We start from the raw sequence: 21,377 nt of genomic DNA on the forward strand, positions 1-21,377 counted from the left end.
TATATAATTATTTTTGGAAATTTACTGAAATTTATATATTAATGGATTTATTGACAATTTACAGCTACTTCGAGATTTGTTATTGTAATTTAATTAGAAAAATATTAACTTGGGTAATTTAGTTTATGAAAAGAAAAATGTTATGGCAATTTATGGAGAATTAAATCTTATGTGTTATATTAGAGGATTAAATAGGGTATGTTATCTTGAGGATTAAATAGGGTATGTTATCTTGAGTGGATTAAATAGGGTATGTTATCTTGAGTGGATTAAATGGTATGTTATCTTGAGTGGATTAAATAGGTATGTTATCTTGAGTGGATTAAATAGGGTATATTATCTTGAGTGGATTAAATAGGGTATGTTATCTTGAGTGGATTAAATAGGGTATGTTATCTTGAGTGGATTAAATAGGGTATGTTATCTTGAGTGGATTAAATAGGGTATGTTATCTTGAGTGGATTAATTACAAGAAATTAACTAAGGGATATTTAACTTGAGTGAGCTAAATGGAAGGATTATAACTCATTCATACAACTCATTCAGTAACAACTTAATTTTGCAACTCGGATAACACACACACACACACACACACACACACACACACACACACACAGCTCATCCAGTAAAGCAACATATTCACTCACCCCCGAGACAGGGGCATTCACATAAGTCATCTCAACAACACAGCACATTTACACAACTCATCTGCCAGCCCAGAACATTCAACGTAACAAATAAACAAATCACTCAACTTATCTAAATCCGGCAGACACTTTTACCAACGATACGAGGCAAGAACACAAAGTATTCACACAGCTCATTCAGCAACACAACTCATTCAGGAACACACCTCATTCAAAAACACAACTCATTCTAGAACACAGCTCATTCAAGAACACAGCTCATTCAAGAACACAACTCATTCAGCAACACAACTCATTCAAGAACACAACTCATTCAAGAACACAACTCATTCAAGAACACAACTCATTCAGCAATACAACTCATTCAGCAACACAGCTCATTCAGGAACACAACTCATTTAGCAACACAACTCATTCAGGAACACAACTCATTCAGGAACACAACTCATCAAGAACACAACTCATTCAGAGACACAACTCATTCAAGAACACAACTCATTCAGCAACACAACTCATTCAAGAACACAACTCATTCAAGAACACAACTCATTCAAGAACACAACTCATTCAGCAACACAACTCATTCAGTAACACAACTCCCAGCACAACACGCTCACATATTCTTGACACAGAGCCAGTCCATCCCTGTATCTACACCTCCCACTCCTCCTCTCCCTCCCCCCACCTCACACTTTCCCCCCTCTCTTCCTCCCCATCTTTCACTTCCCCTTCTCATCCTCCTCCCCATCTTCCATCCCATCACCTTCACCTTCCCCTTTTCTCCCCCTCCCTCTCCTCTTCCTCCTCCATCTCTCCTCCCCCTCCCTCTTCTCCCCTCCTCTTCTCCCTCCCCTCCTCCAGGCTTCACACGTTGCAGTAACAGCAGCACCCTCCAACACCACTTGACGCAAACTCATTCCGGGTGGTGGGTAGAGAGGGAGTGGGTGGAGTGGGGGTTGTGTGGGGTTTATCGTGGCAATAAATGCTATCCGCACGAGATTGATTGATATTCTGACGAGTCGCCTCACGTCCCTCTTAACAGCCAGTCGTCAGGCGGGTCGTTGGTGCTGGCACGGGATGCGATTAAAGTTACTATCAAAACTGGGATACGATCTCTGGCAATTAAGGTCTTGCCTCCTCTCGTAAAGGCATATGCCCCCCCCTCCCCACCTCCTCTCTTCCTCCCCCACCTCCCTCCCTCTTCCGCGGTACACAGGGAATGGGGGGGAAGGGAAGGGGAAGCGTGCGCATTCCGTGGAGCATTGTGTTGTTATTGGTGTTGTTGTAGTTATTGTTGTTGTTAATTGTTATTTATTTGAAGTGTCTTTTTTCATTTTGTTATTCGTTGTGAGTGGGTTTTAGCCGTGTTGTCTTGTTGTTGTTGTTAATGTTATGGCGGTATGTTGTTGTTTGTGGTTAAGTCATTGTGTTGTGTGGTATTGTGGTTGTTATTACTATTATTATTAGTAGTAGTAGTAGTATTTACGTACTTGTAGTGGCAGTAGTAGCAGTAGTAGTAGTAATTACCGTATTTAACATAGTATTTTTATTGTTCTAAATATTTTGACCATTATACAGTATTTTTTCCACAGCGTTATTTTTATTGCCTATTTTTTAATCTCTTTTTTGCCATTATCATATCGTTGTTTTTATTATTATTATTATTATTATTATTATTATTATTATTATTATTATTATTGACTACATAATTGCTTCCTGTTTTTATAAGGAAGAAAGTGTACATATATTATACTTTTGTCTTAGTCTTTACGTAATATTTTCTTTAAAGTGATTACCAACAATTTTAGTAGTAATTTTAAAAGCTCTTTGTCCTTTGTGAGGAATATTTTTATTTATTTTTAGATGTTAATAAAGGAACTTGTTGATATAACTGATCAGGGATAAACTTATTAACTTTAGCATAGGAGTTTAAGTTCTTGATGACATTGTTAATATACATAAGAATAAATTAGTAATGTTTAATAGGGTATTGGTGATTTTTAATATATATTTTTATTTGAGTTTTTATATTTTTAAAGGAAGAGGTTAAAGATAATATAAATTTGGTAGTTTTTATTATTTTAGTATATTTATGTATACATTTTCTGCCTCCTCTTCTCCCTGATTCCTTCATCCTTTACCCACCTCCTGTTCCCTCTTATCATCTCCTACCTCCCCTCCTCCTAACACCTTCAGAAACCTTCTTATTTTATCCCCCTGACCCTTTCACCCTCTTCTACCCTTATCCATCCCTCATCATCCTCTACCTTTACCCCTTATCCCCCCCTCATTCACCTCTCGTCATTTCCCTTTCTCCATAACCCCCTATAATTCCCTCTCATTTACCCTTCCCCTCACCCCTTATCTACCCCGACCCATTACCACTTATATACCTCCCCTCCCTCCCCGTCCCTATCTGCCCCTTACACCACCCCTTACCCCTCATACCCTTCCTCTCCTTCTTCCTCCTTAAAGTTCTTAAAAGTAAATGCTTTGGCTGATTAGCAGTGAGGGTACGGGGAGGGATGGGAAAGCCAATAGGGATAACGGAGGAAAATGGAAGGGAGATATGGATTGGATCTGTGAGAGCAGAAAAAAGAGATAAGGAGGGATTGGGGAGATAGGAAGAGAAGAGATGAAATTACCAGCGAGAGATAACGAGGCAGGTGTGAGTGTTGAGAGAGTAAGCAAGAGATGGAGACTGAGAGATAGGGAGGTGGTGGTGGTGGTGGTGAGTGGTGAATGAGTGATTGTGAGAGGACCGGAAAATAGTGAAAGCAAGCAAATGAGGCAGGCGTAAGGGTTGAAAGGACAGACAGACAGACAGACAGAGCCCAAACGCTAATATATATATATATATATATATATATATACAGAACTGAACAGACAGAGCTCAAACGCTAATACATATGAGACAGACAGACAGACAGACAGACAGATTTTGCCCACCCTCTTAATTATTTTCTTTCTGGGGTTTTAACGAAGGTCAGACTACCCTCCCCCCTCCCCTTACCCCTTACCCTGGGATTAACACGACGAACGGTATCATATCGCTGGGGTTGGTGGGAGGTGAATAAAGAAGGCCACGTAAAAAGTTATTTGTAATTCCGTCGCCTTACTGTTTGTATTCATGAAGTTCTCTGGTTTAGTGCTGCCGTGTTGTTCTGCCTGGCCATAAAACCCGGCGGCCTCTACTCTACGGCTCCTCCCCCCCCAACCCCCATGCCTTTTTTGCCCCTTGATATCCCAACACCCCTCCAACTCCTGATCTCCTACTCCCTGTCCTCCTTTCCCCTTACCTCCCGTCCCCTTACCCAGGTCACCTCTCTCCCTGTCCCCTTCTCCTCCTTACCCCTGTCCCCTTCTCCCCCTTATCCCCATTCCACCCTTACCCTGTCCCTTCTCCCCTTACCCCCTGTCCCCCCTTCTCCCCTTTCCCCTTCTCCCCCACCCCCTTCTCCCCCTTACCCCCCATATCCTTTCTCCCCCCTTACCCCCTTCTCCACCTTACTCCCTGTCCCCTTCTCCCCTCCCTTCCCCTTCTCCCCCCTTACCCCATTCTCCCCCTAACCCCCTGTCCCTTACCCCAGCCCCCCTAATTCCTTTTATCACTGGTCCACCTCCCTCCCCTTCTTCCCCCCATATAACTTTCCCCCTTCTACCCCCCCTTGGCACCTTCCCATCCTTTTCTTTCCATGACAATCGAACTCTCCCCTTCCTCCTCCCCTGGTTCCAGTACCCCCCTTCTTTCTTCCCCTCGCCCCCATGCCTCCTTCCCTACCCCTAGACCTTCCTCTTCTGGACCCTCTTCCTGGACCCCTCCGTCCCCTGGACCCTCTCCCTGGACCTCTTCCCCTGGACCCTCTTCCCCTGGACCTCTTCCCTGAACCCTCCTCCCTGGACCCTCTTCCCTGAACGCTCCCACCCCCAGACCTCCTCCCCTGGCCCTCCGTCCCCTGGACCCTCCACCCCAGGCCCTCTTCCTCTGAACCCTCCCTCCCCCCTGAACCCTCTTCCCCCTGGACCCTCTTCCCCCTGGTCCCTCTTCCCCTGGTCCCCTCTCTCCCTGGACCCTCTCCCTCCTGTACCCTCTCCCCTGGACCCTCTTCCCTGACCCTCCCTAGACCCTCTTCCCTGGACCCTCTTCCCCTGGACCCTCCTCCCTGGACCCTCTTCCCTAGACCCTCCTCCCCTGACCTCCTCCCTGGACCCTCTTCCCTGGACGCTCCACCCAGGCCTCTCCCCTGGACCCTCCGTCCCTGGACCTCCCGTCCCTGACCCTCCCACCCCAAGACCCTCCTTCCTCTGGACCTCCTCCCCTGGACCCTCTTCCCCCTGGTCCCTCTTCCCCCTGGTCCCCTCTCTCCCTGGACCCTCTCCCCCTGGACCCTCCTCCCCTGAACCCTCTTCCTGGACCCTCTTCCCTAGACCCTCTTCCCTGAGCCCTCCTCCCTGGACCCTCTTCCCTAGACGCTCACCCCCAGAGACCCTCCCTCCCTGGACCCTCTTCCCTGGCCTCTTCCCCTGAACCCTCTTCCCTAGACCCTCCTCCCTAGACCCTCTTCCCCTGGACGCTCCCACCCCAGGACCCTCCTCCCTTGACCCTCCGTCCCTAGACCTCCCACCCCCCAGACCCTCCTTCCTCTGGACCTCCTCCCCTGACCCTCCTCCCCTGGACCCCTCTTCCCTGGACCTCTTCCCCTGGAACCCTCTTCCCCTGGACCCTCCTCCCCTGGTCCCTCTTTCCTGACCCTCTCTCCCCTGGACCCTCCTCCCCGTGGACCCACCTCCCCTGGTCCCTCCTCCTCCTGACCCTCCTTCCTTGGCTGGGATTTTCCATGGTTTCATGTGTTTGCGTGAGATTTGTCCTGTCACCCGTACCTAACCCCTCTGTCCTCGTGTGTTTGTGTGTGAAACCTCATAGTAAACAAAGTCTTTCTCTTCCCTTTTCTTCTTCTTCTCCCAGAGGCTCGTTGTTGTGGTCCACGGAGCGTTAGTCTGTTGAAATCTCACACACACACACACACAATCCATCCATATTTTGGTGCAGTGTTCATTGTGTGTGTGTGTGTGTGTGTGTGTGTGTGTGTGTGTGTGTGTGTGTGTGTGTTATAGTCGTTGTGTGGTCGTTTTGTGGTGATAATGTTTTGTTTTTTTTTGTGTTTCTTTCATAAATCTTGTCATATTTATTACACACTTCATTATGCCGGGTCTCTGACGCACGCACTCATTACCTCTCCTCTCCCACTCTCACTCCTCTCTTCTCCCACTCACTCCCTTACTCACTGGCATTCACCACTCCCTCTCCTTCCCTCTTATTCTCCCACTCACTCCCTCTCCTTCCCTCTTATTCACCCACTTACTCAGTACTCACTCATTATTTCACTCATTCTCTCCTTCCATCTCACTCTCCCACTCACTCCTTCTTTCTTCACTTTCACTTTCATTCACATTCTCTCACACTCTCTTTCTCCCTCTCATTCTCCTCAATAATTAGCAATCACCTCATTAGTACTGTTACTCTCCCATTCATTACTTCTCTCTCTCTCACCTCAACTTACCTTTTGTGTATTTTTCATCGTCAATGATAAAGCGCAGTTAGGTCTATATACTGCAGAAACCAGATTGTCTGTCTTAATCGCGCAATTGCCATTGTCTCTGAACTTGCAGTGTTGGATTGCCTTTCAAGTGCGCGATGGTTAGAGATCTCACTTTAACACGCAATAGCAGGTGTGTGTGTGTGCGTAATTTTGTGCGTCATGTAATTGTATTGTGTATTTTAATGTTGCTGCTTGATGAGCCTGGATGAGTGTGTGTGTGTGTGTGTGTGTGTGTGTGTGTGTGTGTGTGTGTGTGTGTGTGTGTGTGTGTGTGTGTGTGTGTGTGTGTGTGTGTGTGTGTGTGTGTGTGTGTGTGTGTGTGTGTGTGTGTGTGTGTGTGTGTGTGTGTGACCTTCCATCTTACTTTACACACACTAATACGCGCCACTTAACTCACGATATTTTTGACGTGACACTTTACACATGTCATCCATATGTGACACTTAACACTTATGTACTTTTTATGTGACACTTGATCTTAATGGTTGAGGGTGGCATGACACTGTATGCATTTCACCATTCCCGAGTCATTGATAAAGATTTGTCACTTGTTATCACTACGCTTCAACAACTAAGGTCATCAATCACGTAACAAGGATGGAAATTACACCATTTCATCAACAATTAAAAACTATGAAATATTTGTCTTTCTCAAGTGATAAAAATTCCCCTTGTGTTGCCTAGTCTACGGTGCTGCCGGTCGTAGAAGTATGGATACTCGCTATTCAACCCAACGTGTCGTACAGCGTTACTATCATCAAGCGTCACTTCTCCGTTTTCATGGTTCCAGTTCGTTGTTAGTTTTGGCCAGACGTGCGCATGACTTCTACGCAGGTGAATATATATCGTAATGATCAGAATATGTATCGTTATATATTATTACGTAACTCTTAACTGTATATTCCTAAGTCGCCTGATCTCAGAATATATTTCATGATTTTCTTCGCTATATTGTCTCTTGTTTTTGTATTTTTCCCTCTTACAGTACGTGATTTTTCCCTTCAAAGGGTTTATTTATTTCCTCTCAAAGAACGTCTTTTTTTTTTCCTCCCTTCTCAAATATATGTTTTTCGCCTCAAAGTACGTATTTTCTCAGATTACGTATTTTTCTCCCACACAGTACTTATTTCCTCTTCGTGTACGTATTTTTCCCCTCAAAGTAAATATTTTCCCCTCTAAAAGTATATGTTACCCTCCCTAGAGTACCATATCATGCTCACCAGACACAGTCATTTTGTAATTAAATATTATAATCTATTTCACCCTTACAATGACCTGTGGCGACAAGCTTAATTAACCTGGGTAATTGTAGAGCAAATATGTGTTCGATTTTCAAGGGTTGTTATGACGGACAGTGCCACACACACACACACACACACACACACACACACACACACACACACACGTACGTTTACTCACCTCACCTTTGTGGTATTTGGGGATCACGTAAGGGTTAAGCACCCCAGCCCACTTCACCTGATGATTAAGCACCCTAACTCTAACCTAACCTAATCCTAACCTAATTCTAACCTAACCTAACCTAACCCAACCTAACCCAACTCTAACCCAACCTAATCCCAACCTCTAATCTAACCCAACCTAATCTAATTCTAACCTAGCCTAACCTAATTCTAACCTAACCTAACCTAACCTAACCTAACCTAATCCTAACCTAACTGCTGTATTAAATTCACTTAATTGTTGTATTTTGGGGTCACAGGAAGATAAGGGGAGGGGGGGTCCAAACATAGAAGGGTGGGTCCAAACATAGAAGGGTGGGTCCAAACATAGAAGGGTGGGTCCAAACATAGAAGGGTGGGTCCAAACATAGAAGGGTGGGTCCAAACATAGAAGGGTGGGTCCAAACATAGAAGGGTGGGTCCAAACATAGAAGGGTGGGTCCAAACATAGAAGAATGGGTCCAAACATAGAAGGGTGGGTCCAAACATAGAAGGGTGGGTCCAAACATAGAAGGGTGGGTCCAAACATAGAAGGGTGGGTCCGAACATAGGGTGGGTCAAAACATAGAAGAATGGGTCCAAACATAGAAGGGTGGGTCCAAACATAGAAGGGTGGGTCAAAACATAGAAGGGTGGGTTCAAACATAGAAGGGTGGGTCCAAACATAGAAGGGTGGGTCCAAACATAGAGAGGTAGGTCCAAACATAGAAGGGTGGGTCAAAACATAGAAAGATGGGTCCAAACATAGAAGGGTGGGTCCAAACATAGAAGGGTGGGTCCAAACATAGAAGGGTGGGTCCAAACATAGAAGGGTGGGTCCAAACATAGAAAGATGGATCCAAACATAGAAGGGTGGGTTCAAACATAGAAGGGTGGGTCCAAACATAGAAGGGTGGGTCCAAACATAGAAGGGTGGGTCCAAACATAGAAGGGTGGGTCCAAACATAGAAGGGTGGGTCAAAACATAGAAGGATTGGTCCAAACATAGAAGGGTGGGTCCAAACATAGAAGAATGGGTCCAAACATAGAAGAATGGGTCCAAACATAGAAGGGTTGGTCCAAACATAGAAGGGTTGGTCCAAACATAGAAGAGGTCCAAACATAGAAGAGGTCCAAACATAGAAGAGTGGGTCCAAACATAGAAGGGTTGGTCCAAACATAGAAGGGTTGGTCCAAACATAGAAGGTGGGTCCAAACATAGAAGAGTGGGTCCAAACATAGAAAGATGGGTCCAAACATAGAAGGGTGGGTCAAACATAGAAGAATGGGTCCAAACATAGAAGGGTGGGTCCAAACATAGAAGGGTGGGTCCAAACATAGAAGGGTCGGTCCAAACATAGAAGGGTGGGTTCAAACATAGAAGGGTGAGTCCAAACATAGAAGAATGGGTCCAAACATAGAAGGGTTGGTCCAAACATAGAAGGTGGGTCCAAACATAGAAGGGTGGGTCCAAACATAGAAGAGTGGGTCCAAACATAGAAAGATGGGTCCAAACATAGAAGGGTGGGTCCAAACATAGAAGGGTGGGTCCAAACATAGAAGGGGTTGGTCCAAACATAGAAGGGTGGGTTCAAACATAGAAGGTGAGTCCAAACATAGAAGAATGGGTCCAAACATAGAAGGGTTGGTCCAAACATAGAAGGGTGGGTCCAAACATAGAAGGTGGGTCCACATAGAAGAGTGGGTCCAAACATAGAAAGATGGGTCCAAACATAGAAGGGTGGGTCCAAACATAGAAGAATGGGTCCAAACATAGAAGGGTGGGTCCAAACATAGAAGGGTGGGTCCAAACATAGAAGAATGGGTCCAAACATAGAAGGGTGGGTCCAAACATAGAAGGGTGGGTCCAAACATAGAAGGTGGGTCCAAACATAGAAGGTGGTCCAAACATAGAAGGGTGGGTCCAACATAGAAGGGTGGGTCCAAACATAGAGAGAGGGTGGGTCCAAACATAGAAGGGTGGGTCCAAACATAGAAGGGTGGGTTCAAACACAGAAGACTGGGGGAGGTTCAAACAATATATATTAGCTCGAAATATTGATGGGACATTGAAGTTTACATATATTTAAATAATATAAACTAATGAAAGTGAGAATATGATGATAAATTACCTGGCCAGAACCATTAGTAAATTGATTCATACCAGAAATCATACACAGGTAGATACAGGTATGAAAGGGGGCCCAGGTGCCATTTCTCTGACCCCCATCCCACACCCTCCATCAGCCCTACTTTCATCACCCCCAGCCTCCCTTTCCATCATCCCCATTCCATCACCCCACCATCAGCCCCCTTTCTATCACCCCTAGCCCCCATTTCCATCATCCCCATTCCATCACCCCATCCATCAGCCCTTTCTATCACCCCTAGCTCCCTTCCATCATCCCCATTCCATCACCTCCATCACCCCCTTTCTATCACCCCTAGCCTCCCTTTCCATCATCTCTCATTCCATCACCCCCTCATCCCTCCCTCACTTCTGGACTTCGTGGGAGGAGGCAGCGGGTATGGGTTGGTTGTGTTACCTGTGATATTCATAGTTGATTGATGGACACCTTTGATGTACTGATGAAAAATGGGACCAGGGTGTGTGTGTGTGTGTGTGTGTGTGTGTGTGTGTGTTTTTCCCGTTTATTGACTTATACTTAATATTCATCGTCATCTTCATTATCAATCGTCACCGCTATCATCATCAATTAATCATTATTATTATTCATGAGTCATCATTATCATATATTCAACATCAATATTCATAAATCATCATCCGTCAGTTCATTAATCATCATTATTATTCATGAGTCATCGTCATTATTATTATTCATAAATCAACAGCGTCGTCATCATCATCAATATCATCATCATCATTGGCGCCTGTCTCCACTTACGGACTTTCAACTCAGTCAACTATTCACTCCACTACAACAAACAAACAAACAAAAACAAACAAACAAAATTTGCTTCACGTTTCAATTATGATATATTTTACGGGACAGGTAGAGGTGATACCAGCACCGGAACCCTTCTATATTAAGTCCTCACCTGTATTACCGGAATTATTATTTTATCTCAGAATTTGCATATTAACAATTTTTTTAGGTAATTTTCCTAATGTCTTTCTTCTTCCCCCCTCTCATCACTCTCCTTCCTCTCCTCTCACTCTCCTCCCTCCTCCTCATCACCTCCTTCCTCTCCCTCTCATCACCTCCTTCCTCTCTAATCTCCGTCTTTCCCCATGTCCCTCTCACTACTTTCTCTCCTCCACGACTCCTCTTCTACCTTTCCCTACTCTCCTCTTCCTCCCTTTCACTACTACCCTCTCCTTCTCCCTCTCATCCCTCCTCCTCTTTCACCCAGCATCCCTTCCCCTTGTCCTCCTCAACACTCTCTCTATCCCTCCTCCTCTTTTCTCTCCACGGGCCTCTATCCCTCCTCTCTCTCTCATCCATTACCTCATTCCTCATCCTTTATCTCCTTCTCTCTCTTTTAACCTCCTCATCTCGTCCTCATACCATCCTTCATCCACTCCCTCTCTTACATCTCATCCATTTTCCACCTCTCACCTCTTACTCAGTGACGTCTTCCCCTTCCCTCTCACCTCACACCTTGTCCCATCTCTGTTAGCCTCTTTCCTTCTCTCACACTTTATCTCCTTTCACTCCCTCCCACTCTAACCAATTTCTCCCCATTTTCCTCTCCCCATTCTTTCCTCTCCCCACTTTCCCTCTCCCCCACTCTCACCACCACTCTCCTTCCTTTCTCCTTCCCTCTCCCCGATATTTCAGTAAAATACTTTATCCCACTCCCTCTCTCCCCACTCACCTACCGAGAGTACAGGAAACCATTTGGCAAAAATAAAAATATCTGTATATGTAGCGATCATGAACTTCCGGAGGTCAAATTTTTATGGATTTATAGCTTTTAGTGTAGCTTTGGGAGGTATGGGGAGGGAGAGGGGGAGGGGAGGAGGGGAGGGAGGGGAGGGGAGGGGAAGGGAGGGGGTAGGGGAGGAGGTGGAGGGAGGGGGGGAGGGGGAGGTAGGGAAGGGAGGGGAGGGAGGAGGGAGGGAGGGGGGAGGGGGGGTGAGGGGAGGAGGTGGGAGGGGAGGGGGGAGGGGAGGAGGGAGGGAGGGGGGGGAGGGGGAGAGTGTGGAGGGAGGGGGAGGTGGAGGTAGGGAAGGGAGGGGAGGTGAGGAGGGAGGGGAGGGGGGGAGGGAGGGGAGGGGAGGGGGAGGGGAGGGGGGAGGGGGAGGTAGGAAGGGGAGGGGGGAGGTGGGAGGTGTGGGGAGGGGAGGGGGGAGGGGGAGGGGGAGGGAGGGGTAGGGGAAGGGGAGGGGAGGTGAGGGAGGGAGGGAGGGGGGGAGGTGGGGAGGTAGGGAAGGGAGGGGGTAGGGGAGGAGGTGGGGAGGAGGGGAGGTGGGAGGTAGGAAGGGGGGAGGTAGAGGGGAGGTGGGGAGGGGTGGGGGAGGTGGGAGGGGAGGGAGGGAGGGAGGGGAGGGGGGAGGGGAGGAGGGGGGGAGGGGAGGGGGGAGGGGAGGGAGGGGTGGGGAGGGAGGGGGGGAGGGGGAGGTGGGGAAGGGAGGGGGGAGGTGGAGGAGGTGGGAGGGGAGGGGGGAGGTGGGGAGGAGGGAGAGGTGTGGAGGGAGGGGGGAGGTGGGAGGTAGGGAAGGGAGGGGGGGAGGGGGGGAGGTGTGGAGGTAGGGAAGGGAGGGGGGAGGTGTGGGGAGGGGAGGGGGGGGTGGGGGAGGGAGGAGGGGAGGTGGGAGGGAGGGGGGAGGTGGGGAGGTAGGAAGGGAGGGGGGGGAGGGAGGAGGTAGGGAGGTGGGGAGGAAGGGGGTAGGGGGAGGGAGGGAGGGGGGGAGGTGTGGGGAGGGAGGGTAGGGAGGTGGGAGGGAAGGGGAGGTGGGAGGGGAGGGGAGGGGAGGAGGGGAGGGAGGGAGGGAGAGGGGAGGTGTGGGAGGGAGGGAGGGAGGGGGGAGGTGTTGGGGAGGGGAGGGAGGGTAGGGGGGAGGGAGGGAGGGAGGAGGGAGGGGAGGGAGGGGAGGGAGGGGAGGTGTGGGAGGGAGGGGGGAGGTGTGGAGGTAGGGAGGTGGAGGGATACTTTGTAGCAGGTGTTGTAGCAGCTGCCCAGGAGCCCAGCAGCTGTCTGGCCAGCTCCAGCTGCCCTAGGGCAGCTCCAACAGCCGTCTCAAGCCAGCTCCAGCAGCCGCCCCAGGCCAGTCCATCAGCCTCTCAGGCCAGCTCCAGCAGCCGTCCCAGGCCAGCTCCAGCAGCCGTTCTCAGCAGCTCCAACAGTCGTCTCAGGGCAGCTCCAACAGTCGTCCCAGGGCAGCTCCAGCAGTCGTCTCAGGGCAGCTCCAACAGTCGTCTCAGGGCCCAACAGTCGTCTCAGGGCAGCTCCAGCAGTCGTCCCAGGGCAGCTCCGCAGTCGTCTCCCAGGGCAGCCCGGTCGTCCCAGGGCAGCTCCAGCAGTCGTCTCAGGCAGCTCCAGCAGTCGTCTCAGCAGCCCAGCAGTCGTCCCAGGGCAGCTCCAGCAGTCGTCCCAGGGCAGCTCCAGTCGTCTCAGGGCAGTTCCAGCAGTCGTTCCCAGGGCAGCCCCAGCAGTCGTCTCAGGGCAGCTCCAGCAGTCGTCTCAGGCAGCTCCAGCAGTCGTCCCAGGGCAGCTCCAGCAGTCGTCTCAGGGCAGCTCCAGCAGTCGTCCCCAGCAGCTCACAGTCGTCTCAGGGCAGCCAGCAGTCGCCCCAGGCAGCTCCAGCAGTCGTCTCAGGGCAGCTCCAGCAGTCGTCTCAGGGCAGCTCCAGCAGTCGTCCCAGTGCCCAGCAGTCGTCTCCAGCGCCCAGCAGTCGTCTCAGGGCCTCCAGCAGCCGTCCCAGGGCAGCTCCAGCAGCCGTCTCAGGCAGCAGCTCCAGCAGTCGTCTCAGGGCAGCTCCAGCAGTCGTCCTCAGGGCAGCTCCAGCAGCCGTCTCAGGCGCAGCTCCAGCAGCCGTCTCAGGCCAGCCCAACAGTCGTCTCAGGGCAGCTCCAGCAGTCGTCTCAGGGCAGCTCCAGCAGTCGTCTCAGGGCAGCTCCCAGCAGTCGTCCCAGGGCAGCTCCCAGCAGTCTGTCTCAGGGCAGCTCCAGCAGTCGTCTCAGGGCAGCTCCAGCAGTCGTCTCAGGGCAGCTCCAGCAGTCGTCTCAGGCAGCTCCAGCAGTCGTCCAGCAGCTCCAGCAGTCGTCTCAGGGCAGCTCCAGCAGTCGTCTCAGGGCAGCTCCAGCAGTCGTCTCAGCAGCTCCAGCAGTCGTCTCAGGCAGCCCGCAGTCGTCTCAGGGCAGCTCCAGCAGTCGTCTCAGGGCAGCTCCAGCAGCTGTCTCAGGCAGCTCCAGCAGTCGTCTCAGGGCAGCTCCAGCAGTCGTCTCAGGGCAGCTGCAGCAGTCGTCTCAGGGCAGCTCCAGCAGTCGTCTCAGGCAGCTCCAGCAGTCGTCCCAGGGCAGCTCCAGCAGTCGTCTCAGCAGCTCCAGCAGTCGTCTCAGGGCAGCTCCAGCAGTCGTCTCGAGGGCAGCTCCAGCAGTCGTCTCAGGGCAGCTCCAGCAGTCGTCTCAGGGCAGCTCTTCCTGGTATATTGCACGAGTCTCTGGTCACCTGAGATCTCGTGAAACAATATTTACCTGTAGCAGACGAAATGTTATGGAGGAGACAAGGAGGTGTGGAGGTGGGGGGGGGGTAATGGAGGGGAGGAGGAGGAATGGAAGAATAAAGGAATGAAGGGAGGATTCGCAGACAAGGACACGAGAGGAAGAAGGACGAGAACTGTAAGGAGAGAGAGATAGGGGGGTAAGGAGTGGTGTTGAGAGGGTAGGGTGAGAGCAAGGAGGGTGTTGAGAGCGAGGAGTGGCGTTGGAGTGGGGTGAGGTGAGGGATGATGATGATAGTCCGTCTTTGTAGCTGCTCTATTTGTTTGTCAGTCCATCCGTCACCCGTCTGTCTGTCTGTCAGTCTGTCTGTGTGAATTTGTGGCTAGAGGTTTAGGGATATCTCGTGCACCTGTGAAGTTGGGAGAGGTGAGAGGTGAGAGATGAGAGGTTGGTGAGAGGTGAGAGGTGAGAGGTGTGATGAAGTGAGAGAACCGGGAGGAAAAACACTGATGGTTAGGGGAGGGAAGGAGGAGGAGAAGAGGAGGACGGAGAGGAAGAGGAGGGACGGAGGAAGAGGAGGGACGGAGGAAGAGGAGGGAGGGGCGGAAGAAGAGAGGGGCGGAGGAAGAGGAGGAGGAGAAGAGGGCGGGGCGGAAGAAGAGGAGGGACGGAGGAAGAGGGAGGACGGAGAAAGAAGAGGGAGGAGAAGAGGGAGGGGCGAGGAAGAGGATAGAAGGTGGGGAGGGAGGTGAAAAGGGGGAGAGAAGGGATAAGGAAGGAGAGGGAAGGAAGAATGGGAGAAGGGTGTAGAGGGAGAGGGACGTGGAGGATAAAGAGAGGATTGAGAGGAGGAGTTGTAACAAGAGAAACAGATAAAGAAGAGGAAGAGTGAGAGGAAAAAGGAATAAGAAGAAAAGGAGAGAGAGGAGAGAGAGAGAGAGAGAGAGAGAGAGAGAGAGAGAGAGAGAGAGAGAGAGAGAGAGAGGAGAGAGAGAGAGAGAGGAGAGAGAGCAAGAAAGAGAAGGGAGAATGGGGAAGGAGAAATGCGAAGGAAGATATAAAGGGAGAGTAAGAGGTAAGTTAGAGATAAAAGGAGAATAAGAGGAGGAGGGGGAAGGAAATATGAAGGGAGAATAAGGGGAATATAAAGGGAGAGATGAAGAGAGAGGGAGGGCGTGAGAACTACCAAGGTGGAGGGATGGTGGACGTTCCCACGGCCTCGTGTGTTTTACCTCGTGTGCGTGACTGTCTGGCTACCTCCCTCCCTCCCTCCCTCCCTCCCCACACACACACACACACACACACACACGCACGCACACACACGCACGCACACACACACACACACGCACACACACACACGCACACACACACACGCACACACACACACTCACACGCACACACACACACTCACACACACACGCACACACACACACACGCACACACACACGCACACCCCACACGCACACACACACACCACACACACACGCACACACACGCACACACACGCACACCTCACACACACACACACACACACGCACACACACACACACACCCACACACGCACACACACACACTCACACGCACACACTCACACACACACACACACACGCACACACACACACACGCACACACACACGCACACTCACACACACACACACACCCACACACACACACACACACACACGCACACCTCACACACACACACACACACACACACACACACACGCACACACACACGACACACACACACACACACGCACACACACACACACACGCACACAACACACGCACACACACACACTCACACGCACACACACACACCCACACACACGCACACACACACACACGCACACACACACGCACACACTCACACACACACACACACACACACACACACACACATATATATATAGGGAAATGATGATCTGTTTAGGTAGTGTTTCCAGACGATATCGGCTGTGCAAAATATATCGGTTGTGTGAACGATATCAGTTTAAACGTTATCGGTTTGTAGCCGCAAGGAGGGTAATCGAAGATGTTTGTGTTGACACCTGAAAGCGAACGATCGTAACTGTCATGTCAAGGCATGGTTGAATTGCTGATAAACTGCGTTTTTACTGTTGAGATTTGTTGTGTGGTATCATGACAGATTTGAGGGTCACCGGTCGGATAGGAAAAGTGGGAAGGTGAGGGATAAAGGAGGTAACGGGAAGAAGAGAGGGAGAGGGAGGAGGGAGGGGAACTATTAGAGAGAGAGAGAGACATGAATAAAACCCTAGAGGAGAAAGAGGGAGGTGAGAGAAGATAAATGGAAGAATAAGAGGAGGAGGAAGACTGGAAGAGGGGTGAGGGCTAGAGAAGGCGAGAGAGGAAAGAAAGACTGGGGATGGAAAAGGAGGTTGGGGGGTCAGTGATGGAGGGACTAATTGGGATGAGGGTAGTGAGGCTCAGAAGGAGGAGGATGGAGAAGGAGGGAGGAAAAGGGAGGGATGGAGGAGGGAGAGGCGATAGTTAGAAAGGAGAAATTGTAAAATAGGAGGGGAAAGGAGGAGGAGAGGAAGGTAGACGTCGAGGGAAAAGGGGAGGTGTAAGGATAGAAGGAGGGAGGTGGAGAGAGAAAAGGAAGAGAGAAGGGAGAGGGGAGGTAATGAGAGGGAAAAGAGGAAGGAAGGAGGAGGGAGATACAGAGAGAAAAGGATAGGAGAAAAATGTCGGGAGAGAAGGAAAAGGAAGGTGTTAAGAGGATAGAGAAGAAAGAGGGGGAACTGTTGAAAGGGATAAAGAAGGATGAAAGGACGGAAAGAGGGATTTGAGAGGGATAGAGAGGAACGAACCTTAGAAGGAGGGGTACTTATTGGAGCCGTACCTAGGAGAGGAAGGAGGGGACTATGGGAGGTAGAAGAGGGTAAGAGAAGGAAAAGGAGGAGGAATAGGAGGAAAACTGGCTTAGAGGGCGGATGGGAGAGTAACTACGGGAGAGGACGGGAGGGAGAGGAGAGAGGAGGGGTGATTATAAGAGTTAAGGGAGGAGAGAGAAGAAGAGGGGTGAAGGAGGAAGGGAGGAGGGGTTAGGAGATGGGAAAAAAAGGGGGAAGGAGGTAAGAGGAAGGGTAAAGGGGGAAGAGATTTAGACGAAAGAAGAAAGGTAAGGGGGTAAAGGTAGGAGAGGGGGTAATTGGGAAGGATAAGGGGTAAGAGGGAGGAGACGGGGTAAGGGGGGGAGTTTTTTGGTATGTCGTTGGAGTTGTTTGTTTGTCACTCGCAACGAGTTTGTTCAGTCCTCTGTTTCGCTCCATGTGCTCCTGCTTTTGTGTGTGAGTGTGTGTGTGTGAGAGTGTGTGTGTGTGTGTGCGTAAAGTGTGTAAGTGTAAAAGTGTGTATGTAAAAGGTGTGTGTGTGTAAAAGTGTATGTATGTAAAAGGTGTGTGTGTGTGTGTGTGTGTGTGTGTGTGTGTGTGTGTGTGTGTGTGTGTGTGTGTGTGTGTGTGTGTGTGTGTGTGTGTGTGTGTGTGTGTGTGTGTACATTTATGAGTGTCTTAAGAGCCATTGAGTGCCGTAGTGTTTTACGTAACAGAGAGTGCCGGGGGGGGGTCTTAGGTGCCAGAGAGTGTCATGGGTGCCAGACAACTACTCGAGTGTGTCTTAGGTGCTCTAAGGTACGGTAAGCCAGTAGAAGGTTTGCCCTCCCAATGCGTGTGTGGCTCTTCCTATGGCGTCGATCACGCCATGGTGTGCAAGAAAGGGGGCTTCATATGCATGAGGCATGACGAAGTAAGGGATCTCACAGCAAAAGGGATCTCACAGCAAAAGGGATCTCACAGCAAAAGGGATCTCACAGCAAAAGGGATCTCACAGCAAATATGCTGAAGGAAATCTGCCGTGATGTCAGGGTAGAACCGACCCTCCTGCCATTGGACGGTGAGATTTTCCAACATACGACTTCAAACACATCCAACGAAGTCCGTGTTGACGTCAGTGCTCGAGGATTCTGGACGCGGGGACAGCGAGCTTTCTTCGACATGAGGATTTTTTATCCCATGGCTGCATGCCACCGCAACTTAGCTCTCGATGCTGCACACAGGAGGAACGAGAACGACAAGATAAGGGCATACAGAATTCAGAACGTTGATCAAGGCAGCTTCACTCTTCTAGTGTTCACAACCTCTGGTGGGATGGGACCAAGTGCAAGATGCTTCTACGCCAGACTCGCGGAGGTGCTATCCGAACAGAAGCGGCAGCCCAGAAGTTATGTTACAGCCTGGATGAGATGTCGACTGTCCTTCTCTCTCCTTCGGTCGGCTTTGCTCTGCCTCAGGGGAACGAGAGCATCGGCCATAACGCCGACAACAGTTGCAGATATTGACTACGAGGCAACAGTCACTGAATGTCACATAGATCTGCGGCTCAACTAACTCAGCACAGCTAGGATAGCTACTTATGTATTAGGATATATAATTTTAAGGTAATAAAATGGTGGAGAAGGTATGGCTATTGGGGGAGGCTGGAGGCAAAAAAAAAGTGTCTTATGTGTAAGGTCAGTGCCATTGAGTGCCACGGTATATCGTATGTGCCATTGAGTGCCACGGTATATCGTATGTGCCATTGAGTGCCACGGTGTATCGTATGTGCCATTGAGTGCCACGGTGTATCGTATGTGCCATTGAGTGCCACGGTGTATCGTATGTGCCATTGAGTGTCATTTTGGTATATCAGCAGCTGCATGAGCTACGGTATATCGTGCGTGCTATTGAGTGCCACGGTATCGTATATGTGCCATTGAGTGCCACGGTGTATCGTATGTGCCATTGAGTGCTTGACGGTTGCCTTAGAGTGTGGGTATGTATTTGGGTGTTTAATGGTGCTTGGTTTTGCTTTAGGGGCGTCTTAGGAGTACTTGGGGTGTCCTGGGGTACTTGGAGGTGTCCTAAGGTACTTGGGGGTGTCCTACGGTACTTGGAGATGTCCTAAGGTACTTGTGGATCATCCTGGGGTACTCGGGGGTGTCCTGGGGGGAGTTTTGAGATATATTGGAGTATTTGAAGATTATATTTCGGTAGGTTAGATTAGGTTAGGTTAGGTTAGATTTAGATTAGATTAAGGTTAGATTAAGTTAACATAAAGGTGTTTAAATTATAAGCTCAGATAAACTAGGGTGCCTAATATACAGGTGATCCCACAATACTTGCTTCCCAACATGGCTGCTGCTACAGTCTCAGTAATTTAGTAACGAACTCTCATGATTTTTCAGCCCGTGACAGAATCGGAAGAGCCTGTTGAACTTTTCGAATCAAAGAATGTTGTTATGTTGATTGTGTTTCTCAGCAATTGTCACTCTTGGTTAGGTTAAGTTAGGTTGAGTAAGATTAAGTTAGGTTGAAATTAGGTTTGGTTAGGTTAGGTTTAGTTAGAATAAATTTGGTTTGGTTTAGATTGAGTTTTTCGTTCAGGTGAGGTCAGATTACATTAGGTTAGGACAGGTCAAGTCTGGTTCACGTTAGGTCGGGTTAGGTTAGGTCAGATTAGATTAAGTTAGGTTGAGGGTAGATTAGGTTAAATTAGGTTAAGTTACATTACGTAGACAACCTATTGGCATATTTTCTCCCCATACTGCAGTTATACCATTTTAATCTCCCCACTGTTATACTCCCTGGGGTTACTGTAGGGTGCTTGGAGGTCACAGTGCCTACGAGTGATTGAAGGGCCCAGATGGTGTCTATGAATGCCTGGGTATGCCTAAGAAATGCCTGGGAGTGCCTGAGTATGCCTAAGAAATGCATGGGAGTACCTGAGTATGCCTAAGAAATGCCCGAATGTCCCTAAGGAATTCTTGTAGTGCCCGATTATGCCTAAACTGCCTGAGTGTCCCTGAGGATTCCTAGGAGTGCCTGAAAGTGCCTGGTTGTGCTTTGGAGTGTCTCAGGGTGTTTAGAAGTGCCTGAGAGTGTGCCTAGGAATGCCTGTGGGTGCCTGAGAGTGCCTGGGGGTGCCGAGGATAGTAAGGCTGAACCTCCCTTGATGGGATTAGGCCCTCATCAGGTGGTGACGTCATTGCTTACGTCATGGCGTGATGGAAGATATAGGTTCATTAGTGGAGACGGTAGATGCTGCCCCCCCTCCCTCCCTCCCTCCCTCCCTCCCTCCCTCCCTCCAGACGCCTCCTTACAACCCTCCTCCCCTTCAGACCCCTCCCTGCACCCCCCCTCCCCCCCTTCCTTACCCCTCTTCGCAGCTCCACCCCTAACCCCGATCCTCACCCTCGACCCCACCTCACCCCGACCCCTCCTCACCCTCGATCCCTCCTCACCCTCGACCCCTCCTCACCCTCAACCCCTCCTCACCCTCGACCCCTCCTCACCCTCGACCCCTCCCCACTCCTGACCCCTCCCCGCGACGCCCACGTGACCCATCCCAAGGGAGAGGGGAAGGGGAGGCGTCTTGCATTGACAAAATGGTGTTGCGTTGTGTTTGGTAATTTTTATTGTCTTACAAAGTTAAATATGAACCCCCAAAATTCTCTAGATTTTTTATAATGTAGTATTAAAGTAAGAGTTTTTATGATTTGTTTTATCTGCTTCAAGTAAATTCTAGTCAAATTTGTGGTTATTTTTTTTAAGTATATACCATTCTTAGCAAATGATAAAGACAGGAATTTTTTTTTAATATACTTTAGTTTGTGTTTGAATTTTTAAGATACTTTTTTTTTATGATCTTAAAATAAAATAAAATCCAAGTATTGTTTTATGGTATAGATGTGAAGATAATTTTACATTATAAATTTGTTTTGTATTTTTGTGTAAATAAATTATATGAATCTGAAAAAAATTCCCCTCACCCTACCACTAGAGACTTGTTCCTTATGACCTCTGTCCCTCTTTTTTTCCCACTCCACCCCTCTCACCCTTCTCCCCTCTGCTTCACCCCCTCTCTCCTTCACCCATTTCCCTCTCCTCTCCACCTCTTCTCTCCCTCTCATCCCCCACCCTCCTCTCCTCTCCCTCCACCCCCTTAACCCTCCACCCTCCACCCTCTAAACCCCTCCACTTTCTCCCTCCACCCCTCTCC

General features: G+C 49.5%; 1 protein-coding gene across 1 annotated transcript; it reads left to right on the top strand.

Annotated features, from left to right (window-relative positions):
* Positions 1–880: 880 nt before the first annotated feature.
* LOC121875811 (glutenin, high molecular weight subunit PW212-like) lies at positions 881–20,540 on the top strand (the record flags this gene model as incomplete). The annotated part of the gene is made up of 3 exons (XM_042380504.1): positions 881–1,234; positions 12,901–14,392; positions 20,467–20,540. Coding segments are annotated over 3 exons (1,920 nt in total), but the record flags the coding sequence as incomplete, so codon positions are not given.
* Positions 20,541–21,377: the final 837 nt, after the last annotated feature.

This window comes from Homarus americanus, unplaced genomic scaffold (genome assembly GCF_018991925.1).
Source record: "Homarus americanus isolate GMGI-L3 unplaced genomic scaffold, GMGI_Hamer_2.0 scaffold2236, whole genome shotgun sequence".
In the NCBI taxonomy this organism is placed as follows: Eukaryota; Metazoa; Arthropoda; class Malacostraca; order Decapoda; family Nephropidae; genus Homarus; species Homarus americanus.